Here is a 25,023-nt window from a genome sequence, read left to right as displayed (position 1 = left end):
ATTGATGTCGTTCCATGTATCAATAGTTTATTCCCTTCTATTGCTGAATTTAGTGTTCCTTTGTATGTATGTATCACAGTTTGTTGTTGAAGGACATTCTGTTTCCAGTTTTTGGCATTAATGAGTAAAGCCGATATAAACATTTATGTACAGGTTTTTGTATGAACAAAGTTTTCATTTCTTTTGGGTAAATACTTAGAAAGAAGATTGCTGGGTTGTATGGTAAATATACGTTTAACTTTGTAAGAAACTGCCAAAATTTCTGCCAGAAAGGTTCAAGGGAGATAAGGCACAGGGAGGTGAAGTCATTTGCTTTTAGTCCCAGAAGTTAATGGCCGTAGTAATAATGTAACTTGAGACCATATCCATTTGGACAGTATTCTCCAAGTCTGAGAATCTATAATCTATGGTTTCATTAAAACAAAACCATGATGCATTAAGACGAAAGCATGTCATTGTATTTCCTAGCATCATAAAAGTCATTTTAATATCAAAATTTTACTCCTATTCAGAGAATCACACTTTATATGTAATATTGAGTGTTTGAATCCTGAAAGCTGGCCCCAGGGAACCTTGGATGCTGCTGGATTTGTCTGTTTTAGTTTCTAGTCAAGTTTCCATTCATTTCATCTCTGAAATCTAATAAAATTATAAAAGATTCTATGAAAGAGAGAGAAAGAAGGAAAAAAAGAAAGAAAACTGCCAAACTGTTTCCCAAAGCAGCTGTATCATTTTGCATTCCCATCAGCAATGAATGAGAATTCCAGTTGTTTCATGTCCTTGTCAACACTTGTTAGTGTCACTTTTTATTTTAGGCAGTGACGAGCTTAGGACTGGCTTATACTGGTTTGAAAGAACTGATTATTAAATTTTCAGGAATTTTGTAAGGTGGTTAGTAAACACAGCCATTGTTAGAAATTAGACTATATAGACTTATAATTAAATAAATTATGTTAAAAACAAAGGTAATAAACATTTAAAACTCATAACTTCCTATATCTTTACTGTTTTCTATGCTGTTTAGGTTATATATGTCTAATCTATCTGTATAGTGGAAAGTACATGTCTTCCCAACTCTATATTCTAGTGAGGGGTAATCAGCCAAGTAGAAGCTTGGATCATTGATTTGAGACCTTTTTTTGAGTGTTAGTATTTAGCTATTATATATTTCTCTGTAAGCACTGCTTTAGCTGCATCTCACAAATTTTGATACTGTATTTTTTGTGGGGGGGAAGATTAGACCTGAGCTAACATCTATGCCAATCCTCCTCTTTTTGCTGAGGAAGACTGGCCCTCAGCTAACTTCCATGCCCATCTTCCTCTATTTTATATGTGGGACTCCTGCCACAGCATGGCTTGATAAGCAGCACATAGGTCTGCACCAGGACCTGAAGCGGGGAACCCTGGGCCGCTGAAGCAGAACATGACAACTTAACCACTGCACCACCGGGCTGGCCCATGATATTGTATTTTTGTTTTCATTCAATTTAAACTATTTTCTAGTTTCCCTTGTGACTTCCTGTTTGACCTGCGGGTTATTTAGATGTGTGTTAATTTCCAAAATTTGGGGATTTTCTAGATAGCTTTCTGGTACTGATTTCTAGTTTAATTTTATTATGGTCAGAGAATGCTTTATGATTTCAGGGGTTTTTTTATTTGTTAAGTTTTGTCTGATGGTCCGGAATATTGTGTATTGTGATGAGTGTTCTGTGTGTACTTGAAAAGAGTGTATATTGGTTTGTTGTTATTGTTGTAATGTTCCATAAATGTTAAGTCACTTGATGATATTTTCCAGGTGTTCTCTATTTTTCCTTATTATCTATCTATTCTGTCAATTACTGAGGGAAGAGTGTTGATGTCTGCAAGTGTAATTGTAGATTTTTAACTTTTTATTTCTCTTTTTGGTTTGGTGTTTCATGTATTGTAAAGCTCTGTTGTTGGACACATAGACATTTAATATTGTTATAATAGCTTGGTAAATTGATCCTTTTATCATTTGATATCCCTCTTTATTGCTGATAATGCTCCTTATTCTGAAGTTTACTTTGTCTGATGTTAATCTAGCACTCTGGCTCTTTTTTGGTTGTTTGCATAACATTTTTTCCACTCTCTTACTTTGAACTTATCTATGTCTTTAAAGTAGGCTTTTTGTAGGCAGCATATTATTGTGTGTTGTTGTTTTTTTTTTTTTTTTAAAGATTTTATTTTTTCCTTTTTCTCCCCAAAGCCCCCCGGTACATAGTTGTGTATTCTTCGTTGTGGGTCCTTCTAGTTGTGGCATGTGGGACGCTGCCTCAGCGTGGTCTGATGAGCAGTGCCATGTCCGCGCCCAGGATTCGAGCTAACGAAACACTGGGCCGCCTGCTGCGGAGCGCGCGAACTTAACCACTCGGCCACGGGGCCAGCCCCATGTGTGGTGTTATTTTTATATCCTATTTGGCTGCCTCTGTCTTCTAATTGGTGTGTTCAGACTATTTACATTTAATGTAATTATTGGTGTGGTTGGATTAGAGCTACCATTTTATTTATTTACTGTTTTTCTCATCTGTTTTTCCCTCTGTTTTCCCTTTTTCCTCTTCTTTGGTGTTATTTTAATGTTTGTTAGTATTTCTTTTTAATTTATCTACTGGATTTTTTGCTTTATCTCCCCTTCTCTCTCTATAAATATATACGTATTTTTTTAAGTGATTGCTCTGGGGATTATAGCATATATACCTAACTATTTACAGTCCAATTAGTGTTAAAATTGTACTTCTACAAGTAAAATGCAGAGCCTTACAACCATAGAGGTCCATTTACCTCCTTTCCCTTATCTTATAGTTTTCACATGTATTACATTTCCATATATTGAAAACCTTATCAGGCATTGTTATAATTTTGCTTTCGTAGTTATTAACATTTTAAATAACTTAGAAGAAAAATGATCTATTGTATTTCCCAGTTAGTTACCGTTTCTGTGGCTCTTTATTCCTGAAGGTCGACGTTTTTGTTACTTTCTCATGTATCTTCAAGCTAAAGAACTTCTTTCAGCACTTATTTTTTAGAGCTGGCCCAGTGATGGCAGATTCCTAAGATTCCTATAGTTTTCTTCATCTGAAGATATCTTTATTTCAGCTTTGTTCCAGAAGAGTATTTTTACTGGATATAGAATTCTGTGTTGACAATTCTTTTCTTTCAGAACTTTAAAGATTTTGTGCCACTGTCCTCTGGTCTCTGATTTCTGATGAGAAATATGCAGTCCTTCCATGTTTCCCTAAATGTAGTTTTTAAATTTTTCTTTAGCTGCTTCAAGTTTTTTATTTTTTAATATTTGATTTTCAGCCATCTTTTATGATGTAGTGGGTCTGTTTTTCTCTATAGTTGTCGTGTTTGGAGTTTGCTTGTTCCTAAATCTAAATTTGTGTCTTTTGCTGAATTTGAGAAGTTTTTAGCCATCATTTCTTGAAGTATTTTTCTGCACTGCTCTCTTTCTCAGACTCCAATGACATGAATGTTAGACTTTTTTATGTTGTCTCATAGGTCCCTGAGGTTCTTTTCATTTTATTTTTCAAATTTTTTTCTTTTCTGTTGTTCAGATTGGATTTTTTTTTTAAAGATTTTATTTTTTCCTTTTTCTCCCCAAAGCCCCCCAGTACATAGTTGTGTATTCTTAGTTGTGGGTCCTTCTAGTTGTGGCATGTGGGACGCCGCCTCAGCGTGGTCTGATGAGCAGTGCCATGTCCGCGCCCAGGATTCGAACCAACGAAACATGGGCCGCCTGCAGTGGAGCACGCGAACTTAACCACTCAGCCACGGGGCCAGCCCCCAGATTGGATGTTTTTAATGACTTATCTTCAAGTTCACTGACCTTTTCTTTCAAGAGCTGTAAAGGGTCTGAAATTTTACCCTTGTTGTTCGCTAAGAAATTAACTTGTTTTTTGGTTATTGGAAGAAGACATGATAAAGGACTTTATGACTCAAAGCACATAGCAAGTAGGATGAGTATCATGTTTGTGTCTATTTCCCTTGCCCCTCTCTGGCCAGGGTGGTGAGATAGAGGGGTCCAGGCTGATGTTGCACCCACCTTTGGTTTGTGTCACTGCTGAGGAACCTGAGCTAAAGGAACCCAAATCATTTATAATAGGCAGTAAGTCTACTTATTCTTTGCTACAGAGAAAACCATATCTTTATTATACTGGACAGTAAACAGACCTGGTCTTTACTTGGGAAAGAGAGACTTACCTCTTTCTTCCAAGGCTGTTTCCCAGAAATATAGGCTTCTCTCAGAGTTTTAGCAGCCTGCACTGTCACACACTCTTGGGCAGCTTGGACAACTCTTGCAGAAAAGCAGTTAAAGAAGGGAGAGAAAATACTAATGAGAATTTCTGTCTTCTGCTCTTCAGACAACTAGATCCTCTTTTCCTGGTTCAACTGGCCAAAGAAGTAGATTTTCTCTTGGGGTTTTAGGTGCTGGTGCTTTCATTACAGCTGCTGTCATACAGCTAAGCAAGTATATCTGGCCTCGGGACAGGGCCAGGAGAGAAAAGAGGGGAGGGGGAAGAAGAGGAAAAGGAATTTTCCGCTTATATTCTCTAGGTTGCAGGGGCGCTGGTGTTACAGCCACAAAGGCAGTTTTTATTGGAGTCATTGCTGCACACACTCCTTGGGTAGTTCTGCCATTGGTGCCATTCTCAAGAAAAGCTGAGAGCGAAAAGAAGAAAAAAAGTGTAAAATTCACCCCCCATAAGGGTCTCTTTTTCACATTTTGGCTCCCTCCCATATTTGCCTACTATTACTTTTAGATCATTGTTTTTTGTATTCTATCCAGCTTTTAGTGTTAACAAGTAGGAGAGAGAGGCTATAGTGGGCTTCTTTAATCTTGTTTGAAATCTGAAGAGATACTAGTGACAACCTTGGAATTTTTTATAAAAATAATCTCCAGCACACTACTAGGTGATGATGTAAGGGAAGAAAAGAATACACATTTATTAAAAATACTGATGTCTCCTCAAATGCATATCTTGGACAACTGTACTTCTGATCACTCAGAACCTGTGCTCCAGGCAAAGAAGCCATCAGTGTTCCCTTCCACCATCATTTCTTCATTCAACTGCCTCTCTCTCCATACTCCTTTCCTTCCAGTGGGGAAGAGCTTGCACTCAGTAGGAAACTGAAGGCGGCATGGAAAGTTGGGCACAGAGATAAATGAGTCCTGACAGCCTTTAGTGAGTGACTGCCCCATGGCCACTCCCTGAGCAGTGGGGCAGGACATTCTTAAGTGCTGATGAATGGACACCCAAAGGAAGTGCATGCCTCATAGCCTCCCCACAGTGGGGTGACTGCTGCTGCCACAGCCACTACTGGAGTTGCCCACTGTCCACACCATTTCCATCCTGCCCTTCACTCTTGGACTCTGAACTATGAGACACAAGGGTCCTTTTTGTTACATAAACATGTTAGTTTTTCTTTCTCTGATTCTGGTGTCAGAGAACTATGAATACCCAAGATATTAGCATAATATGGACATTCAATTATAATAAGAATACATTATAGATTGTCAATAGTCTATCACTATATAATGTATTACAATTTTTACTTTTAACAGTCATACGTATTTTAAAGAATTTAAAAGGGAAAAGTAGTCTCTTAGTTATTCAGATATTTACTATTTCTGTTGCTTTTCCTTCATCCAGTGTTCCCTCTTATATCCTTTTTCTTCAGCATAAAGAATGTCCTGTAGCATTTTTTTAGAGTAGGTCTATTGATGAATTCTCTTATTTGTACGTCATCTGAAAACTCTTTTATTTCACCTTCATTCCTGAAGGATATTTTTGCTTTTTATAGGTTTCCGGGTTGTTAGTTCTTTCTTTCAGCACTTTGAAAGTGTTCTTCCACTGTTTTCTAGCCTTTGTGATTTCTGATGAGAAATCTGGAGTCGTTTGAATTGGTGTCCTGTGTAAAAATATGTTTTTTCTTTAGCTACTTTCACTATTTTATATATCTTATTTTCAGCAGTTTGGTGATGATGATGGCTGTAGGTGTATTTTTCTTTGGTTTTATCCTCATTGGGGTTTGCTGAGCTTCTTGAATCTATATATTTATGTCCTTCACCAAAATCAGAAATTTTCAGCCATTATTTCCATAAATATTTCTGCAACAATCTTTTCTCTCTCCTTCTGAGACTCCAGTGACATGAACTTAGACTTTTAGATATTGTCCCACAGGTCCCTGAGGCTTTGTTCTTTTCTTTTCAACTCTTTTCATTGTTATTCAGATTAGATACTTTCTATGGATTTATTTTCATCTTCACTGACACTTTTATTTGTCATCTTCATTCTGTTATTGAACCCATTCTGTGAACTATTTATTTCAGATAATTTTTTTCTCATTCTTGGTTATTTTTTTGTAGCTTCTGTTTCTTTGCTGAGAACTTCTTTTTATTCATTTCAAATGTATTTGCCTTTACCTCATGAAGCACAGTTAGAAAAGTTTTTAAAAGATTTTTTGACTAATACTTGCAACATCTGGGTTATCTTGGGGTTGGCATCTGTTGATTGTCTTTTCCCTTGAGATTTGGTTACAAATTCATTTATGTAAGCATTAAATTATAGCACGAATTGAGATTTACTATTTTTGAAATTGTATTTCATTTTTTAAAATTTTGCTGTTTTGTTTCTCTCAAGATTAATTCATTTCTTTTTCCCTCAAAGTTAATATCAAGCGGGGATGAGAAATGCAAAAGGAAATCAAAGTAACTCTTGATTAAAGGTAACTCTGGATTTAGAAATTTTAAAGTAATAAAGTGGATAGATAAGAAAATATTAGCAATTATCTGACGCACTTCTCATTATATAGGCAAAAAAATTGGTACCCAAGGAAATTCATTATGTTATCATAGACAAGTTAGTGTGCAGACAGAACTAGACTCAGGAGCTCCTGATCCCCAGGGAATTGTGAAATTTTAAATGTAGAGACTTTTGTTGAAAATGAAGTTGTGTATACAAGTTATATAGGACTTTAGTACCTGTATCTTACTCAGTGCAAGTATATCTTAGTTTCTAGGAGGGCAAAGAGAAGGAGCAGAAGACAACATTCATTCATTCATTCATTCATTCCATCATTCATTTTATTTGTTTATTTTAAGGAAGATTAGCCCTGAGCTAACGTCTGCTGCCAATCCTCCTCTTTTTGCTGAGGAAGACTGGCCCTGAGCTAATATCCATGCCCATCTTCCTCTACTTTATATGTGGGATGCCTGTCACAGGATGACCTGACAAGTGGTGTGTTGGTCCGCACCTGGAATCCAAACTGGCGAAACATGGGCTGCCAAAGTGAAATGTGCAAAATTAACCACTGTGCCCCTGGGCCAGCCCCAAACAACATTTATTTTTAATGAATATTGTCAGAAAACTGGATCATGTGTGTAGGTACCTGATTTTCTCATATAGTGTCAGTAAATGCCTCTCTTCTACATTTTTTTAAAATAGGCTTTATTTTTTAAAACAGTTTTAAGTTCACAGCAAAATTGAGTGGAAGGTATAGAGCTTTCCCTTGTATTGCCTCTACACATGCATTATCCCTCGTTATCAACATCTTCTACCAGAGTGATACATTTGTTCCAATTGATGAAACTATATTGACACGTCGTTATCACCCAAAGTCCACAGTTTACATTAGGGTTCACTCTTGGTGTTGTATGTTTTATGGGTTTGGACAAATGTATAAAGACATTTATCCACCATTATAGTATCATACAGAGTAATTTCACTCTCCTAAAAATCCTCTGTGCTTTGCCAGTTCATCCCTCCTTCCCTGTTAATGCACTGATCTTTTACTGTCTTCATAGTTTTGCCTTTTCTAGAATGTCATACAGTTGGAATCATACAACATCTAGCCTTTTCATACTGACTTCTTTCACTTAGTAATTTATGCATTTACGTTTTCTCTTATGTCTTTTCACGGCAAGATAGCTCATTTCCTTTTAGTACTGAATATTCTGTTGTCAGGATATACCACAGTTTATTTACCCATTCACCTACTGAAGGATATCTTGGTTGTTTCCAAGTTTTGGTAATTATAAATAAAGCTGCTATAAACGCTGTGTGCAGGTTTTTGTGTGAACATAAGTTTTCAACTCCTCTGGGTAAATACTAAAGTGCACAATTGCTAGACCATACGTAAGGGTATGTTTAGTTTTATTAGGAACTGCCAAATTGTCTTCCGAAGTGGCTATGCCATTTTGCATTCCCACCAGCAATGAATGAGAGTTCCTGTTGCTACATATCCCTGCCAGCATTTCATGTTGTCAGTTTCCAGATTTTGATCATTCCAGTAGTTGTATAGAGTGTACCATGATGAGGTATAGTGTATCTTGTTGTTGTTTTCATTTGCATTTCCCTGATGATGTGTGATGTGGGGCCTCTTTTCATAGGCTCATGTGCCATGTGTATATCTTTGGTGAGCTGTCTGTTAATGCCCTTGGTTCGCTTTTTATTTGGCTTGTTCATTTTCTTAGTGTTGAGTTTCAAGAGTTCTTTGTATATTTTGGATAACAGTCTTTTATCAGATCTGTCTTTTGCGAATATTTTCTCTCAGTCTGTGGCTTGTTTTTCTGTTCTCCTCACAGCTCTTTTTCAGAGCAGAAGTTTTTATATTTTAATGAAGTCTATCTTATCAATTCTTTCTTTCATGGATTGTGCCTTTGTTTTCTAAAAAGTCAATACCAAACCCAAGGTCATCTAGATTTTCTCATATGTTATCTTCTAGGAATTTTATACTTTTGTGCTTTACATTTAGGACTGTGATCCATTTTGAGTTGATTTTTGTGAAGGATGTAAGGTCTGTGTCTAGATTCATATTTTTACTTGTGGATATTCAGTTATTCCAGCACTATTTGTTGAAGAGACTTTTTTTTTCTCCATTGTGTTGCCTTTGCTCCTTTGTCAAAGATCAATTGGCTATATTTGTGTGGGACTATTTTGAAACTCTCTGTTCTGTTCCATTGATCTATTTATTCTTTCACCAGTACCACAATGTGTTGATTACGTTAGCTTTATAGTAAATCTTAAAGTCAGGTAGCTTCAGTCCTCCAACTTTTTTCTTCTCCTTCAATATTGTGTTGGCTGTTCTGAGTCTTGCGTGTCTCCATATCGACTTTAGGATCTTTTTATTGATATCCACAAAATAACTTGCTAGGATTTTGATTGGGATTGCATTCAATCTGTAGATCAAATTAGGTAGAACTGACATCTTGACAATATTGAGTCTTCCTATTCATGAACATGGAATATGCTCTTCTTTGATTTCATTCATCGGAGTTTTGTAGTTTTCCTCATATAGATCTTGTATATATTTTATTAGATTTATACCTAAGTATTTAATTTTGGGGTTCTCCTAATGTGAATGGTTGTGTTTTTAATTTCAAATTCTATTTGTTCATTAATGGTATATAGGAAGTTAAGTAACTTTTGTATGTTAAACTTGTGTCCTACAACTTTGTCATAATTGCTTTTTAGTTCCAGGAGGTTTTTTTGTTGATTCTTTTGGATTTCCTAGTTAGGCAGTCTTGTTGTCTGTGAACGAAGAGTTTTATTTCTTCCCAATCTGCATACCCTTTATTTCCTTTTCTTGTCTTATTGCATTAGTTAGGACTTCCAGTATGATGTTGAAAAGTAGTGGTGAAAGGGGGCATTCTTGCCTTGTTCCTGATCTTAGTGGGAAAGCTTCAAGTTTTTCATCATTAAGTATATGTTAGCTTTAGGTTTCTTGTAGATAATTTTTTTCCAGTTGAGGAAGTTCCCCTGTATTCCTAGTTTACTGAGAGTTTTTATCATGAATGGGTATTGGAGCCATTCTGCTACATTTTTATGTAGATGTTCTTTATTTCAAATTTTTCAGTATTATTGACAACCTGATTGACAAATTTGTGGCCAGTTCTTAGCATATGCATAATCATTTTCTTAGAATTCAGTCAACAGGTAATCATTGACTGCTGCCAGGAACTGAGTAAAAGGTAGTAAACAAGATACTGTGCTTTCCTTATTGAGTTTGTAGTCTACAAAAGGATAATAATTATAATATAGTGTGGCAGGAAGAATTATGATAGAAGTAGATATTCTGTGGAAACGTATAGGCCAGTCACCTAACCAGATTCAGCTGGAGGTGAGGTGAGGTTGTTAGGAATGTGTTGCAAAATAAGTAACATATAAGATTATTTATTTTTAAATTTCTTGAAGTGAAATTGCTAAGGTAATGGAGGCCTACTTTTGTGAGAGTTTGGGTCTGTAAGAATGAGCTCCTGAGAGAAAAGAAAGTCTCTCTTTTAAATTTTTCCGTAAGGAATTGAAACTATTTTTGAAAGATTTAAAGAAATGCCCTACGCCATAGAGGTTAGTATACTTAAAAAGCTGATGAGAAAATCTTATGAATTAGGAGTGGCCTCAAAAGGTAATTTGTCCTACAAAAAGTTTAGTAATCATAAAAGAAAAAATTGATAATTTATCTTTACTAAAATTAAGAACTTCTATTTATCAAAATCTACCATTAAGAAAGTAGAAATGCTGGGCCGGCTCTGTGGCCAAGTGGTTAAGTTCGCACACTCTGCTGCGGCAGCCCAGGGTTCGGATCCTGGGCATGGACATGGCACCACTCGTCAGGCCACATTGAGGCGGCGTCCCACATCCCACAACTAGAAGGACCTGCAACTAAGATATACAACTATGTACCGGGGGGTTTTGGGAAATAAAGCAGGAAAAAAAAAAAGTAAGTAGAAAGGCAAGCCACAGACTGGGAGAAAATACTTGCAGTATGTGTCTGACCAAGAACTTGTATCTAGAATATATAAAGAACTCCTACAAATTAACAGAAACAGTATAAAATGGGCAAAATACTTGAAGAGATCCTTCACAAAAGAAGACAACCAAATGCCTATTAAACATATGAAAAATTGCTCAGCATCATTATTCATCAGGGAAATGCAAATTCAAGCCACAATAAGGTAGACTGTCTACCTGCCATAATAGCTAAAATGATGAAGATGGAATATATCAAAGTGTTGACAAGAATGTAGAGTAACTGAAATTTTCATATATTACTGGTGGGGGTGTAAATTATACAATCACTTTAGAAGATTATTGAGTGATATCTTCTAAAGCAGAACATTGACCTACCCTGTGATCCAGCTGTTCCACTCCTGTGTACATACCAAACACAAATTTGTTCACATGTTTGCTAAAAGATAATATGTATACTAGAAGTTGATAGTGGTAAAAAAACCCCAAAAAACTGATAACCACCCAAATGCCCATCAACAGTAGAATAGATCAGTTGTGGTATATTCACACAGTAGAATATTTTACAGGAAAGAGAATGAGTGATCTCTATTACTATACACAACAGTATAGAAGAATCACACATATGTTACATTAAGAACAAAAACCAAACACAAAAGAATATTTTCTGTATGATTCCAGTTTTATGAAGAGCAAAAATAAGAAAAATTAATCCATGCTGGTAGAAGCCTGGGTGGGGAGAGGGTAGAGAATGGGAGGAAGCATGAGTGGAGCTTCTGGAGTTGATGATAATGTTCTCTCTCTTGATCTGGATGCTTATTACACAGGTATGTTGGGTTTGTGAAAATACCTAGCTGTGCACTTTTGATATATACAATTTTCTTTTTATGTTACTTTTTTTAAAAAAAGAGTATTGATCTTTACTGTCATAAGAAAAGTATATAATAAAGCTAAAAGCTTTACAATCTAGATTTGTTGGTTATTATACTTTAAGAAGGACAAAAATTGTTCCTTAGCTTAATAGATATGTAAATGTTTGGGGGGATGACATAGTTTTAGTTTGAAACTATAGAAATTTTAGAATTTTTGTAGTCTTAATTGAATTAAACCTTCCTTTTATAGTAAAGCAGTACTTTGAACTTCTTATACATACAACATGTTTTCAAGAGCTGATTTTTGACTATTATATAGTAGTCAACATTATTATATGTGACTACGTAGAGCATTAAATTTTGTTTTTGTTAATTATAACTCAACATGACAAATTAGTATCTCTAAAGGGGCGACTAGAAAAGATTTTCTTTTTTAAATCTTAAATGACTTTTTGTGAAGAGGGGAGAAGATAAGTAAAAGTGTGTTTTTGGTTCATTTTTCTTCTCAGAGGAAGAACTATAAAAAGCTGTTCTTGTTCTTTCTTCTCTTCTTATCAAGAGAATGTTCTATTTCTGTGTGGATAGAGACAAAATTATAACAGATAAACCTACCAATCCCTTGTCTGTTACTGTTTTTTAACAGTCAAGTCCCTCATCTCCAGAGCCAACTGGTCTTGCAGAAGATATTAGTACAAACTCCAATGGTCCAAAACCTGCAGAAGTTGTGCTAGATGATGACAGAGAAGATCTTTTTGCAGGTAATTCTAAATATCTTAATTTTTTTAATAATGGCCAATTGTAGTACATATATATCTTGATAGAACATCGTCTCTAAAGCAAAGCTGAAATTTTGCTGAAGTATCAGGGGTAGCTCTTCTTGTTAACAACTAAGAAGGATAGGAAATTTTCAATTAGATCACCTTGTGAAAAATACAGACTGTTAAAAGAAGCCAAAATGTGATCCTTTCTGGTTTTAAGAATTTGAAAATAAATCTCATAATTTGATTGTTTTGATCAGTATTTGGACTCAGAAAACTAATGATTGTAGCATTCATGCTTTGAGAAATAGCAGTAATTCTGTTCTTTATTACTTACAAGTTGTCACAAAGCAAAATTAAACTCTAGATTTAAAAATCACTTAATTTATAGTCTATGTATTTGAAATGCTTGTTGTAATAAAATACTTCAGTATTTACCACCTGTTCCATTTTGATTCACTTTTGGGTGAGAAAATTGATGCTTGAGGAATTTATTTTTGATGTGGGGTCAGGATTTAGTCTAGTCCATTTCACCTTTAAAAAAAATGGACTCTCTTCAAAACAGTCTGGTGTAAGATTAAAATTAAGGTACAAATTAATGTTTAGTCATTAAAAGGTAAAAATCTTCCTTAGAGTTAATGAGACAAAAAATTAAAATAGTAAATCTTTGTGTGTTTAATAGCTTAATTTACCTGAACTGGCTTTTATTGAGTTAAAATTTAATGTGTCCTCAGCCTTTATAGTGGTTGAATATTTAAACCATTCTGTATTTTTGTACATATATGTTTGAAGATACAATCTTCCATCACAAAGGTCCATATAATTTCCTGCTTGATTAGTTCCATGAATAGTTTTCACTGTATATGAATTCGTATATTCATCATGTCAGAAAATTAAAAGTATGATAAATATCAATCATATTTCACCCTTTTTTTTGTAGTTACCCAACAACTTAGAGTAAAATCACAGTTAACCAAAATTATTATATTCTTTTTTATTTCCATTCATGTACTTTTTTCCAGGCAGGCCTTAAAAGTTTTTTTGTGGCATGTATGTTTTAATCTGAAAGATAGCACAAGTCCTTTCTCTGCTGCGTAGAAACTAATCTAAAATTGTGTGTATTTTCCTCTAATAGTATAGAGTTGTACATAGAAGTTTGGGATTATCCATTTTATATTAAAGAATCTTTCACCTTGAAGTCGCAGAATTCTATTTAAATGATTTTTCTGAAACTCTTAACAGCAGAAGTGTGTGTGTGTGTGTGTAAGGAAAGGTTTTTTTTTTAACAGTGTGCATAGCTGATCAAACAGTTTGCCAAATGAAGACTGTACCATGATATTTGCCCACTTAAAATATTTCATATTTTAGTCTACCTAGGAATCTATGCTAAATATTATGATTCAAATATGGTCAATGTCAGTGTTTTTTTCCTTAAGAGGAGTATGAGGGACTAAACAATAAACATAGTCATCTGTTTCCTTTATTATCTACAAACATAAACACATTTTCACTTTATCTATCTTAAACTCAACTGCATTTCATAATGACATAATTAGGTGTTCTAAGATCTAATCTGATACTTTTTATATGAATGAATTAATACCACGCTTGCATCTTATTTATAATGCCTTTAAGCAGATGTATCATTCCTCCTCCTAAGGAGGACTATGGTCCTAGGAAACCATAATAGAGAGTAACATATGTTACCAGGATGGTGAAAATTATTGTTCAGTAATAGAACATTTACTTAATTTATTTCTTCTCTCAGAGGGAAGAATATAGATATTGCTCTAGTATCCAGCCATTTTTATTTTAAAACCATAAGGAGATTAGATTGTCTTGATGCATATGCTAATGTGTTTTGGGTAGCATTTCAAGTACTATTGTGTCAGAAAAAGTTTGTGTGACATGTATTACTATTGTTAGTTTACTTAGAGAGTGTTCACCAAATACTGTTGACTACAGAGCCCCTCTCCACCCTTTGTTACATCCTGTGCTAAGCTTCCCTGAACATACTGAGGAAACTGTCCTGCAGGAATGAGTGAGGGTGAGCAAATTACCAATACTGAAATTGTCCTAGACTTTTAGAACTTGTCTCTGCCAGGATACTTAGCTTATTTCACTTATGCTTTTCAGCAAATGATACCAATTGTAAATTTAACGAGTAGTCCTTTGTTTAAAAAATTCTATGTTGTCTGTCATATGAGTGAAATATTACTTACCTGACAGGAACATAATCAATTTGTACTTGTCCTCAAAGTATCTCCTCCAAGGAAAAGTTAATCTTTATACTTAGTACCTTGGGGCTTAGTACCTCTGGGTCTTCCAGAACCTTTAGGTCTGGTTTAAATTAAATTTTGTGAATTTGTAGTACATTAGTTTACTTTCACTAAAAGAAGTCATGAGAAGAATTTAAGGTAGACTATATATTAATATACTGAACCTAAATCTCTATCCATTTATTTTCATTTTCCCCCTCCATTTTAGCTACTTAGATCATATTTAGCTTTTCTTATTTTGAGGTCTCCTACTATTAATGGAGCAGCCTGCCAGAGTTTCTGCAAAGAACACAAAACCTGGTGTCAGTGAAGTTAAATATGATTGAAAAGTTAAAATGACTTTATGTGTACCAATATCTCAGTAAAATTACTGTCTTTCACAGTTTTTTGTCTATGGGTCTATTGCGAATAACAGTACCTTTTTCAGAGAATTTTGGCCTTCATTTTATCTTGTTTGCTGCTCATTGATTTCTTTATTTGTAGATTAAAGATCTCATACTCCCTAGCTTTCATACACTGCTTTCTTACTTTCTTATGTTGCTCATTGGTTTCATTTCTTTGAAGACTGAATAAATACTAGCAATCTTAACAGCCTGAAGTTGCATGTAAGCTTTTAGTTTGTTATATTAGGGTTGTCTATAGTCTATTCAACACCTAAACTGTATTTTTCTTCGTTTGATTACCATAGCTTGAAAGATTTGGGTTATTAATAATTTTACTTTTAATATAAACATATAAAGAGAGCTATGCCACGTAAGGATCTCATCAGCATGAGATAAACAGTAAGGGTAGCTTGATAAAATGTTAACCTGTTTATGTTTAAATGTTAACATATTTACCTTACTTTAGGTAAATATATTTTGTACTGCCATGCTTTTTGAGGTATTAAAATTAAAATGGTTCGCTGACTACCAATACTACCTTCCAAACCTCTAAGGGAATCTAAAGGAACCTCAGATTAGAAACCACTGGTCTGATCCTGCTTCCCTTACAGTCTTGCCTTCTTTTTCCTGGTATCAATTCTCTAAACTAGCAGAAGTGTGGTTTTTATTATGGCCACTGATTGTAACTTTCACTTTTCTGGCTTTGCTTACGCCATTATTTTATTTTCATGGAATTCTTCCCCTGTTTTTCTCTATCCATTTAAATCTTCTCAGATCAACGTTGTAAACTATTCCTGATTTTTCCCCAGCATAAAGTATTGTCTCCCATCTCAACTCAAATTGTAGTGTTTGTTCTGTAGTTCATAAAGCAATTAAATATCTTGTAACATTCTTTTTATTGTTCTCTTGGCTATTATTTGTCTTTTATTATTATTTAACATTCCACATGCTTATGTCTTGTTTTCCCAACTAGATTATAAACTCCCTGAGGGCAGGTATGATATTTTACCTTTCTTTCTGTTTCTCCATTGCATTTAGCACAATGTTACATAGCTTGTAGACATTCAGTTTATTGATTTGATTTGGTTTTAAATATATTTAATTTTAGATTTTTTAAGTGAATGAGCATTTTAAATTAAAACCTAAACACCTATTTGCTTTGTGTCATATTTGTGTATTCAGCTAATATCCAGTAATCTTTAGCAGTTAACTGCTTTAGATTACTAACTTGTGGATTTTCCATCACAAATTTTTAATCCCAATTGGGATGGTTCTGGGCAGCCTTCTGCCATAAAATTTCTGTTTGTATGTATAAAATAATCATAATGTTAGCCTGAATAAAAGATTTTGAAAGGTAAGTTACCACAAGTATAAGATATATTACAAACCCAAACACAAATGAATGTGGAATTATCCACATCATTGCTTTCCTACTAGCTGTATCCCTACCAGTAGAGTAGATAATTAAGCTGACTTACGGGAATTCTTCCTAAAATCAACAAAGTCACTGTTGGTTTTAAACTTTTAATAGACAACTAAGGAAGGATTCACAAAATTATTTGTAACAACTATTTTTAAATAACATTTTGATATTTATTTGTGGTTAATATAAAAATGCTTTTCATAATTCATTAACTGCTGTATAGACTGTTGGGGGTTTGTTACCCGTGTCCTTAACTAACTTGTTTAATTCGTATCTAGAAGCCACAGAAGAAGTTTCCCTGGACAGTCCGGAAAGGGAACCTATCCTCTCCTCAGAACCTTCGCCTGCAGTCACGCCTGTGACCCCTACTACACTCATTGCTCCCAGAATTGAATCGAAGAGTCTGTCTGCTCCTGTGATCTTTGATAGATCCAGGGAGGAGGTATGGAAAAATGTTTGTATTCTAAATTAATATGTAAATAATAAGTTTTTTGTTTCCCGACCAACATCACTCTCCTGTTAGTCATTCCTAACCAAAGCCCTTTAGACATTTTAATGGGAAACAATTTGGGTGATTTGGCTTCTGATTTTATTCTCACCACTTTTTAACCCAGTGACTTGGGCACATCACTTTCCTTCTTAAGTCAAGGAGTTTGTCATTTGTGATCTTATGATAGTAATATGCACCTCTCAGGATTCCTATGTTGGTCAAATAAGATAGTGTATGAAAGTACTTTGAAAACTTAATCACAGTAAAGTGACATTTTGAATAATTTTATTTGATAAAGGCATGCTGTAAATGTTAGTGGTTATGTGGACAGGATGGAGGATGGCTTATGAGTGGAGAGGAAGCATACAAGAGCCTTCTGAGGTGTAGTGATGATGTTTGTTTCTTGATGTAGGTTCTGGTTACAAAAAATGTATTCACTTCGTGAAAATTATCGACCTGTATACTTAGGATTTATGTAGTTTATATTACAGTTCAAATAAGGTTTACTTTTTTAAAATCTGTACAAGAGGGCAACCATGAAAAAAAAAGATTATGGTTAGAAAAACTCACTTTTGTTTTAGATAGTCTTAGACTATGTATTAATATTGCTGTAAAAAATTTCAAGATTTAACAATTTCTGTGCTTTCTTGAGAATAACAAAACTTTCCTGCAGAGCTCTTGTTAGGATTGGCTATTTATAATGGGATTAAAAAGTGTTTCTTGGGGCTGGTCCCGTGGCCGAGTGGTTAACTTCACACGCTCTGCTTCGGCAGTCCAGGGTTTCGCCTGTTCGGGTCCTGGGCGCGGACATGGCACCACTTGTCAGGCCATGCTGAGGCGGCGTCCCACATAGCACAACCAGAGGCACTCACAAGTAGAATATACAACTATGTACTGGGGGGCTTTGGGAAGAAGAAGAAAAAAGAGAGAGAGAAGATTGGCAACAGTTGTTAGCTCAGGTGCCAATCTTTAAGGAAAAAAGTGCCTCTTTGTAGTCTCATGAGGTTATCATTTTTCCTTTCTACTGCTTTTTTCAGTGAGCTTATGTTGCTTTCATTGGCTTCAAGCAGAACATGTGTTTACTAGATAATTAGAGAAATCATGATGCTAAAGAGTAGAGATACAACTTTGAAAAATGCTAATATTAAAAATGAGAATTATTTTAATAATCTGAATCTGAAGAGTCAGGATATAGGACAACAACTAAAAATTACAGTATTTCTATAGAAGACTAAAACATTTTTTTCTCCATCTGTGGACTTGTAAGAACACAAGATTATTCTGTTGCTTCTCCAGATGATCCTTTTCCTGTTGTCTTTGTGAGCCTTTGTGTGTTTTTTTACATAGTCAGGAAATATGAAAGCTTTTATTGTTTTTCAGAAATAAAGTACTGAGTGGCTTTTTAAATTATTTGATGTGACAGTGACCCTAATAAAAGATAGATGGTAAAAATAATTATTAGTGTTATGACAATATTATAAATTGAAATCTTTAACACCAAAAAATTTATCTTTTCTAGATTGAAGAAGAAGCAAATGGAGATGTTTTTGATATAGAAATTGGTGTATCAGATCCAGAGAAAGTTGGTGAGTCAGTATTTATTCTTTTTCGTACTTCCTTCTTTTGATAATTAGCTTGGTCATTAACATGTTTTGTTTTTTTTTACTAATTGCATTGTTAGAATATTAAAATGGTACTTTTATTTTTAAGCTTGTGGGGTTTTTTTTGTTTCTTACTGTTTTTTTCCAACTTTATTGAGGTATAATTGACAAATAAAATGTATGTATTTAGCATGTACAATACGATGATTTAAGGTATGTACACATTATGATATGATCACCACAATCAAGTTAATCAACATATCACTTCACAGTTACCTATCTGTGTGTGTGTGGTTAAGCTTATGATTTTTAATATTATTGTTTGACTTTTCTTTTAGGTGATGGCATGAATGCTTACATGGCATATAGAGTAACAACAAAGGTGAGCCGTTTACTCTTTTAAGAAAGTATTGAGCCCTCACCATATGTAGTATGAGGATACAGTGATGATTAAGGTCTAAGTGATTTCTGTCTGTACAAAGGTTACCATCTAGTAAAGATTGCAAATAAGTAGTTACAGTGACTTATGTGTGATTTGGTGCATAGAGTATTCTGTGAGAATATGCAGGAGGGGACCTTATCAGATAGGAGAAGTGATCTGAGAGGGAGTGGGGGCAGTGGAGGAAGAAAGGACAAGAATGCTTGTTTCAGGCAAAGGGATTTGCTTGTTTATAAGCCAGAAGTCAAGAAAGCATTGTGTTTTCCAGGATCTGCAAAAAGAGGTGCCTAATTGAATTGTTTGGCAGTAAGCCTTCCTTTGTTATGAACAGCCACATTAAGGAGTTTGGGCTTCATCCTAAATATAATGGAGAACCATTGAAGAGGTTCGGGCAAGAGTGTGGCACAATTAGATTTTTATTTTAGAAAGATCTTTCTGACTCACTATGAATTGGGAGGGTTAAAGCAGAGGTCAGGATTTCCAGTTAAGAGGCCATTGCAAGTCTTAAAAAGGGTGTAGGCCTTCAAATATTAAAAGAGAGCACGTGCCTGCAGCAATCCTAGCTGTGAGAAGTGATACTTTAGGAATTGGTTCTGGGGGTGAGTAAAATAAATGGCTTCTTGAATTTTGTAGGAGGTAGAATCCATAGGATTTGTATGTAAGGAGTGATGGTGGAGGGATGCTTAAGTTACTGACTGGATGAACTTTGTGGTTGTTGGAGTGATCCCAGAGAAAGGGTGACACGAAGGGAGGAACACAGTGTGGACAGGGGTGAGATCTGTTAGTTCATTGAACAGGTATTTATTAAACACTTATCGTGGGGTCAGACTCTTTTCTAAGCACTAGGGAGTAGTAGTAAACAGTACAGTTAAGTGCCCTTCTCTCATGGAACTTAAGTTCTAGCAGGGAAAGTAGGCTGAATTTGAGGTGGCAGTGAGATCTAAGTGGAAGCGTCCTTTGGGCATTTCGATATAACAGACTGAAGCTCTAGAGGAGATCTGGGCTAGAGGTAAGATTTAAGAATCATTAGCGTAAATATAAGTAGAGTCGATGAGATGAGTCAAGGATAGAATAAAGCAAAACATTTTTCTGTCTTCTTAAGTTTCTGTAAAAACATCTATGATTTAGGTTCTTTCAGTTGTCAGAAATCTGTATACCACATTTTCATTCTTTTGCAAAGTAGACCAGTGTGAATGTATATGTGTGTTTACAATTATGTATGACAGTAACTTCTAAATAATTGCTTAGTATTCAAATTTGAAATTTCTCTTCTTCACTTGTAGACTTCTCTTTCCATGTTCAGTAAGAGTGAATTTTCAGTTAAAAGAAGATTCAGTGACTTTCTCGGTTTGCATAGCAAGTTAGCAAGCAAGTATCTACATGTCGGTTATATTGTGCCACCAGCTCCAGAAAAAAGTATAGTAGGTGAGTATGAATTTAAAAAAATTAATTTTTGTTACTGTTACTAGTTCAGTTTTAACTGTGTAGATTTGTGGATTCCATGGTCATTCACTATCCTGACATGTCATAATGTCTAGAAATACTGAAGTTAAATATTCCATTTATGACCATCATTCATCAACTGAAGAATGTGTAGCTAACAGTTTTATTTTCTAATAACTGAGGATTTTGATTTATTTGATGACAATATATTAAATATTGGGTCAGAATTTGCCAAGTTGAAAGCAATTGAAAACTCTAACTTTTTAGGGTCATTACCATGTTACTGAGTAGTACTCAAGATATTTAATATTATTAGCATATTAACGTTTTTCTAAGGGATGGAGGTGTTTAGCTCTCCAGCTGTACATTGTACAAAAAGATTTGATCTAGCGTCACTCATATAGGAGTTATTTAAACTCACCTTAATTTATTTCATACCACAATTTAATGTTTAAAAACGTTTCCACTTATACAAGTAATAAAGGCTTAGTTAAGAGTATGTAGATAATTACAAAAGAGCATTGTCCCACCATTAAAAAACATGTGTCATCTCTTTAAATTTCATAGTGTGTTTTTCCACTTTTTTTAGTCATAGGTTTTTATTTGCCTTACTTTTTATAATATATAAGATTGTTATTCTGAAAAATATTTAAAATGAATTTTGCTCATCTTTAAATTGTTGTTTTTACTTTTTTAAACATTTGATTTGAAAGTAGTTTTATCAGTATCTTTTGTGATTTTGAAACCTGATATATTTAAATGGACTTTTTATATTCTTTCTCTTTTTTTTTAATTCAAAAATCTAGTTGTGGCTGCCAGCCCGGTGGGATAGTAGTTGAGTTCGTGTGCTCTGCCTCATGGCCTGGGGTCCATGGGTTTGTACCCCAGGTTTGGACCTACACACCTCTCATCAAGCCATGCCGTGGCAGTGTCCCTCATACAAAATAGAGGAAGATTGTCACAGATGTTAGTTCAGGGACAGTCTTCCTTAAGCAAAAAGAGGAAGATTGGCAACAGATGTTAGCTCAGGGCCAATCTTCCTCATCAAAAAAAAGAAAGAAGGAAAAATAAAACTGGTTGTGTAGATCAACTTTTTGATCTCAAGACCCCTTATATTCTCCAAATTTGAGAACCCTAAAGAGCATTTGCTTTTGTGGGCTATATCTACTAATATTTTTTAATTCATTTAAAAATAACAAACTCTCTACTTAACACATAAAATTTTTGTGAAAAATAATTTTTGTAAGACAAAAATCTTAAATGATAAGAGTGGCTTTCTTTTCTTGACTTTTGCAAATCTCTTTAACTTCTGGCTTAATAGAAGATAGCTGCACTCAGTCTGCTGTGATATAACACATTATTATAAACTTTGTAAAACTCCACTGAGCTCTTATGAAAGAATGAGAGTAAAAAGGACAAATAATAGCTTAGTATTATTACGAAAATGGACTTTTGTGCATCCCCCAAAGGGTCTTGGAAACCTTCTGGGTGTTCTGACTGTACTTTGAGAACTGCTGACTAATTAATAATCTTATTTCTCTCCCATCCAAACTATTGCAGGGCTATGTTTTGGCATCCTGCTATCTATATAGGAAACTTAAGTTTCACTTATCATAAATTATTTATCATTTTTTCTTTAAATTGTGCAACTGTTTTTATATACCAAAAAAGGAAAAACAAGAAGTTATTTTTTCTCATTTTGGTGGCTAGATATGTTAGTTTAGTCATTAAACATTGACTGGAAAAAAAAGATTTAATAACTAAATTTTCATGCCCTAGTTCTTTGTGTTTCAAGCTAATATTTTGCCTTAGTAATCTTCAGTGTTCCGCAAATTATTGCCATATAATAAATAGCACATGTAAATTCAAAATAGAAGTGAGAAACTAAATCCTAAGATCATCCTTTTCTGATACTGATTCTGACACCCACCAAAGAGTACTGGGGGACAGTGACATAGTTATGTTCATATTATCTATATACATGGCCGGGATAACCCATTAAGTTGTAAGACTATTAATTAAATTATAGGAATAATTAACATTCGTTGAGTGCCTGTTGTGCTAAGGCACTGTGCTAAATAATGTATATACATTCTCTCATTTAATTCTCACAACAACTTTATGAGGTTAACTTATCATTGTCCTTATTTAATAGGTAAGGAAGCTAAGGGTCATCGAGGTATGTAACAGGTCCATGTCATACAGCTACTAAGAGACAGAACTGAGCTTTGAAAGCAGGCCAGCTTACTCCAGAGCTTGTACTCTTAACCACTATTCTATTCTGCTTCTAATTTTGGTATGATATTTTTCAATACAATTATGGTTTGATTTTATTTTTTACCTAAACTAGAAAACTTTCCAGTTTTTAAAAATAATCTAATGCTATATTATTGTAAAATTGTCTAATACACATTTAAGGCAAATTAAATTATTTTAAAGTTATTTATTTACATACCACTTTATTCTAGAAAGGCTTTGAGGCAACTACATATAATGTAGTTTTTCTAAAAAATATATAAGTAAAGAAATTAGCAGGAAAAATAAATACTGTACAATAGTAAGACGAAGCCAAGTTAAACAGTTTCCTTACAATGTGTATATGAAGTCTGAACAGTTGTTTAAGATGGGTAACAGATTGATCTGTGAGTTTCCTGGCAGCCAACCAAGTAGAGAAGCAGTTATTTTAAAATTTCACCTTGTCCATCAATTTTTTAAAATAAAAATGAATACATTGCCTGAGAAAAATTTAAAATATTAGAGGCCCTTTTAATTACGTAGCCACTGGTTTTCAAGGAACACTTATAGTGGGGTGGTGGAATAAGAGTAATGGCTTCTTTTTGCTGGAAAGTATAACTGCCTCTGAAGGAAGAGGACTCTTTTCATGAGCACACACTCATTACCACTCTCCAATCTTAGTTCTTAAAAATACTATTTCACTAAGCTTTTAGGAAAGAGCAGCAAAAGTGTTGAGTAGTTTTAAGAAGTAACTGGTTAGAGTAAGCTTTTGTTATTTGCCACAGTGGCCCATAATGATTACCTCTAGGAAGCAGCATGAGCAGGACATCTTTGAGGGGGGGAAAAAAGCAAGGAACTATATAGTGACAAGGTTTTTTCGGGAAACAGAATATGTGAAATAATTAACATCCCACATCTAGTAGTCCATTCAGGGTAGGTAATTTTAGGTATTTGAGTTTTCCTTTTCAAACTATTGTATTTCAGAGGAATTATGTTGAACAAAACATTCATAGGTGATAAATGTTTATTCACCTATGTACAAACCTGAATAAGAATTATATGGTTTTATATAATCCATTTAATGGCTTTATTGACATGTAATTCACATGCCATGCAACTCATCCATTTAAAGTATATAATTCAGTGGCTTTTAGTATATTCAGAGTTGTGTATACATCACCACAATCAATTTTAGAATATTTTTATTAACCCTTAACCATCATCCTCTGATTTCCCCCAGCCCTAGACAATCACTCATTTACCTTCTTTCTCATACATTTGCCTATTCTTGACATTTCATATAAAGGGAATCATATAATATATGGTCCTTTGTTACAAGCTTCTTTCACTTAGCATGGTATTTTCAATGTTCATCCATGAATGTGTCAGTACTTCATTTTTACAGAGTCGATTTTTGAAAGGAGCAAGAACAGGGAAAAAAAGAAAAATCTACAGTCAGTATATTAGTGTTAAAGTTGAAATTGCCAATACAGAAATGGTTAACATTTTACTTTTTAAATTTGAGTTTTAAATGTCTCTATGAAAGAGCTTGTTATTTCGACTATTATAAAGCCAAATCTGATAAATAAACAAGAACGTGTTCTTAGAATCTGCAACAGGGAAAACATTTAGCAAATTCATGGATTACGTTTATTTTTATATTTCTAGTCCCCAAAGTAACCTTAGTTATTGCTCATAAGAAATGAAATTATAATTGAGCTTAAATTTATTAATTTGAATTCCATTATGCATATTGAAATGCAAACACATTTTAGTTTACCAGGAGTGTAATATATAACAGATAAGGAATCCAAAGAGTTATAGGTGAGAAAACTACTGAGCCAGCCCTCATGGCCTAGCAGTTAAAAGTTGAGCTCACTCCTCTTCGGCAGCCTGGGTTCAGTTCCTGGGCATGGAACCACACCACTTGTCTGTCAGTATCCATGCTGTGGCAGTGGCTCACATAGAAGACCCAGAAGAACTTACAACTATGCATAACTGTGTACGGGGCCTTTGGCTGGGGAAAGGAAGAAAAAAGGAGAAAGGTTAGCAACAGATGTTAGCTTAGGGCAAATCTTCCCCTGCAAGAATAAATAAATAAATAAAAATTTTATTAAAAGAAAAACTACAGACACAGTTTAATCTCTGCTATATCTTTTCTCTCATAAGTACATACAAAGTAGAGATGTTAATATGTCATGAGTTTTAATTTCTCAGAAGTGTGATACTAGTTATAAATTTAGGAGCTTTTTTGGTCAAGTTCAAATTTAAAGTATATTCTAAATTATGCAGAAATGTTTATAAAAGACTGTTTCACAATAATATAAGATC

The 25,023-nt window shown here is 34.4% G+C and overlaps 1 protein-coding gene across 1 annotated transcript in view; it reads left to right on the top strand.

The window, feature by feature from the left end:
- SNX2 (sorting nexin 2) overlaps nucleotides 1-25,023 on the top strand; it is a 50,933-nt gene that overhangs the window by 7,514 nt on the left and 18,396 nt on the right. The window contains exons 2-6 of the mRNA XM_014859568.3: nucleotides 12,285-12,399; nucleotides 16,763-16,926; nucleotides 18,494-18,560; nucleotides 18,914-18,957; nucleotides 20,298-20,439. Coding sequence (XP_014715054.1) covers nucleotides 12,285-12,399; nucleotides 16,763-16,926; nucleotides 18,494-18,560; nucleotides 18,914-18,957; nucleotides 20,298-20,439 — 532 coding nt within the window. The remainder of the gene's footprint in view (nucleotides 1-12,284; nucleotides 12,400-16,762; nucleotides 16,927-18,493; nucleotides 18,561-18,913; nucleotides 18,958-20,297; nucleotides 20,440-25,023) is intronic.

Source organism: Equus asinus, chromosome 9 (assembly GCF_041296235.1).
Source record: "Equus asinus isolate D_3611 breed Donkey chromosome 9, EquAss-T2T_v2, whole genome shotgun sequence".
Classification (NCBI taxonomy): Eukaryota; Metazoa; Chordata; class Mammalia; order Perissodactyla; family Equidae; genus Equus; species Equus asinus.
This window is presented reverse-complemented; position numbering and strand designations above follow the sequence as displayed.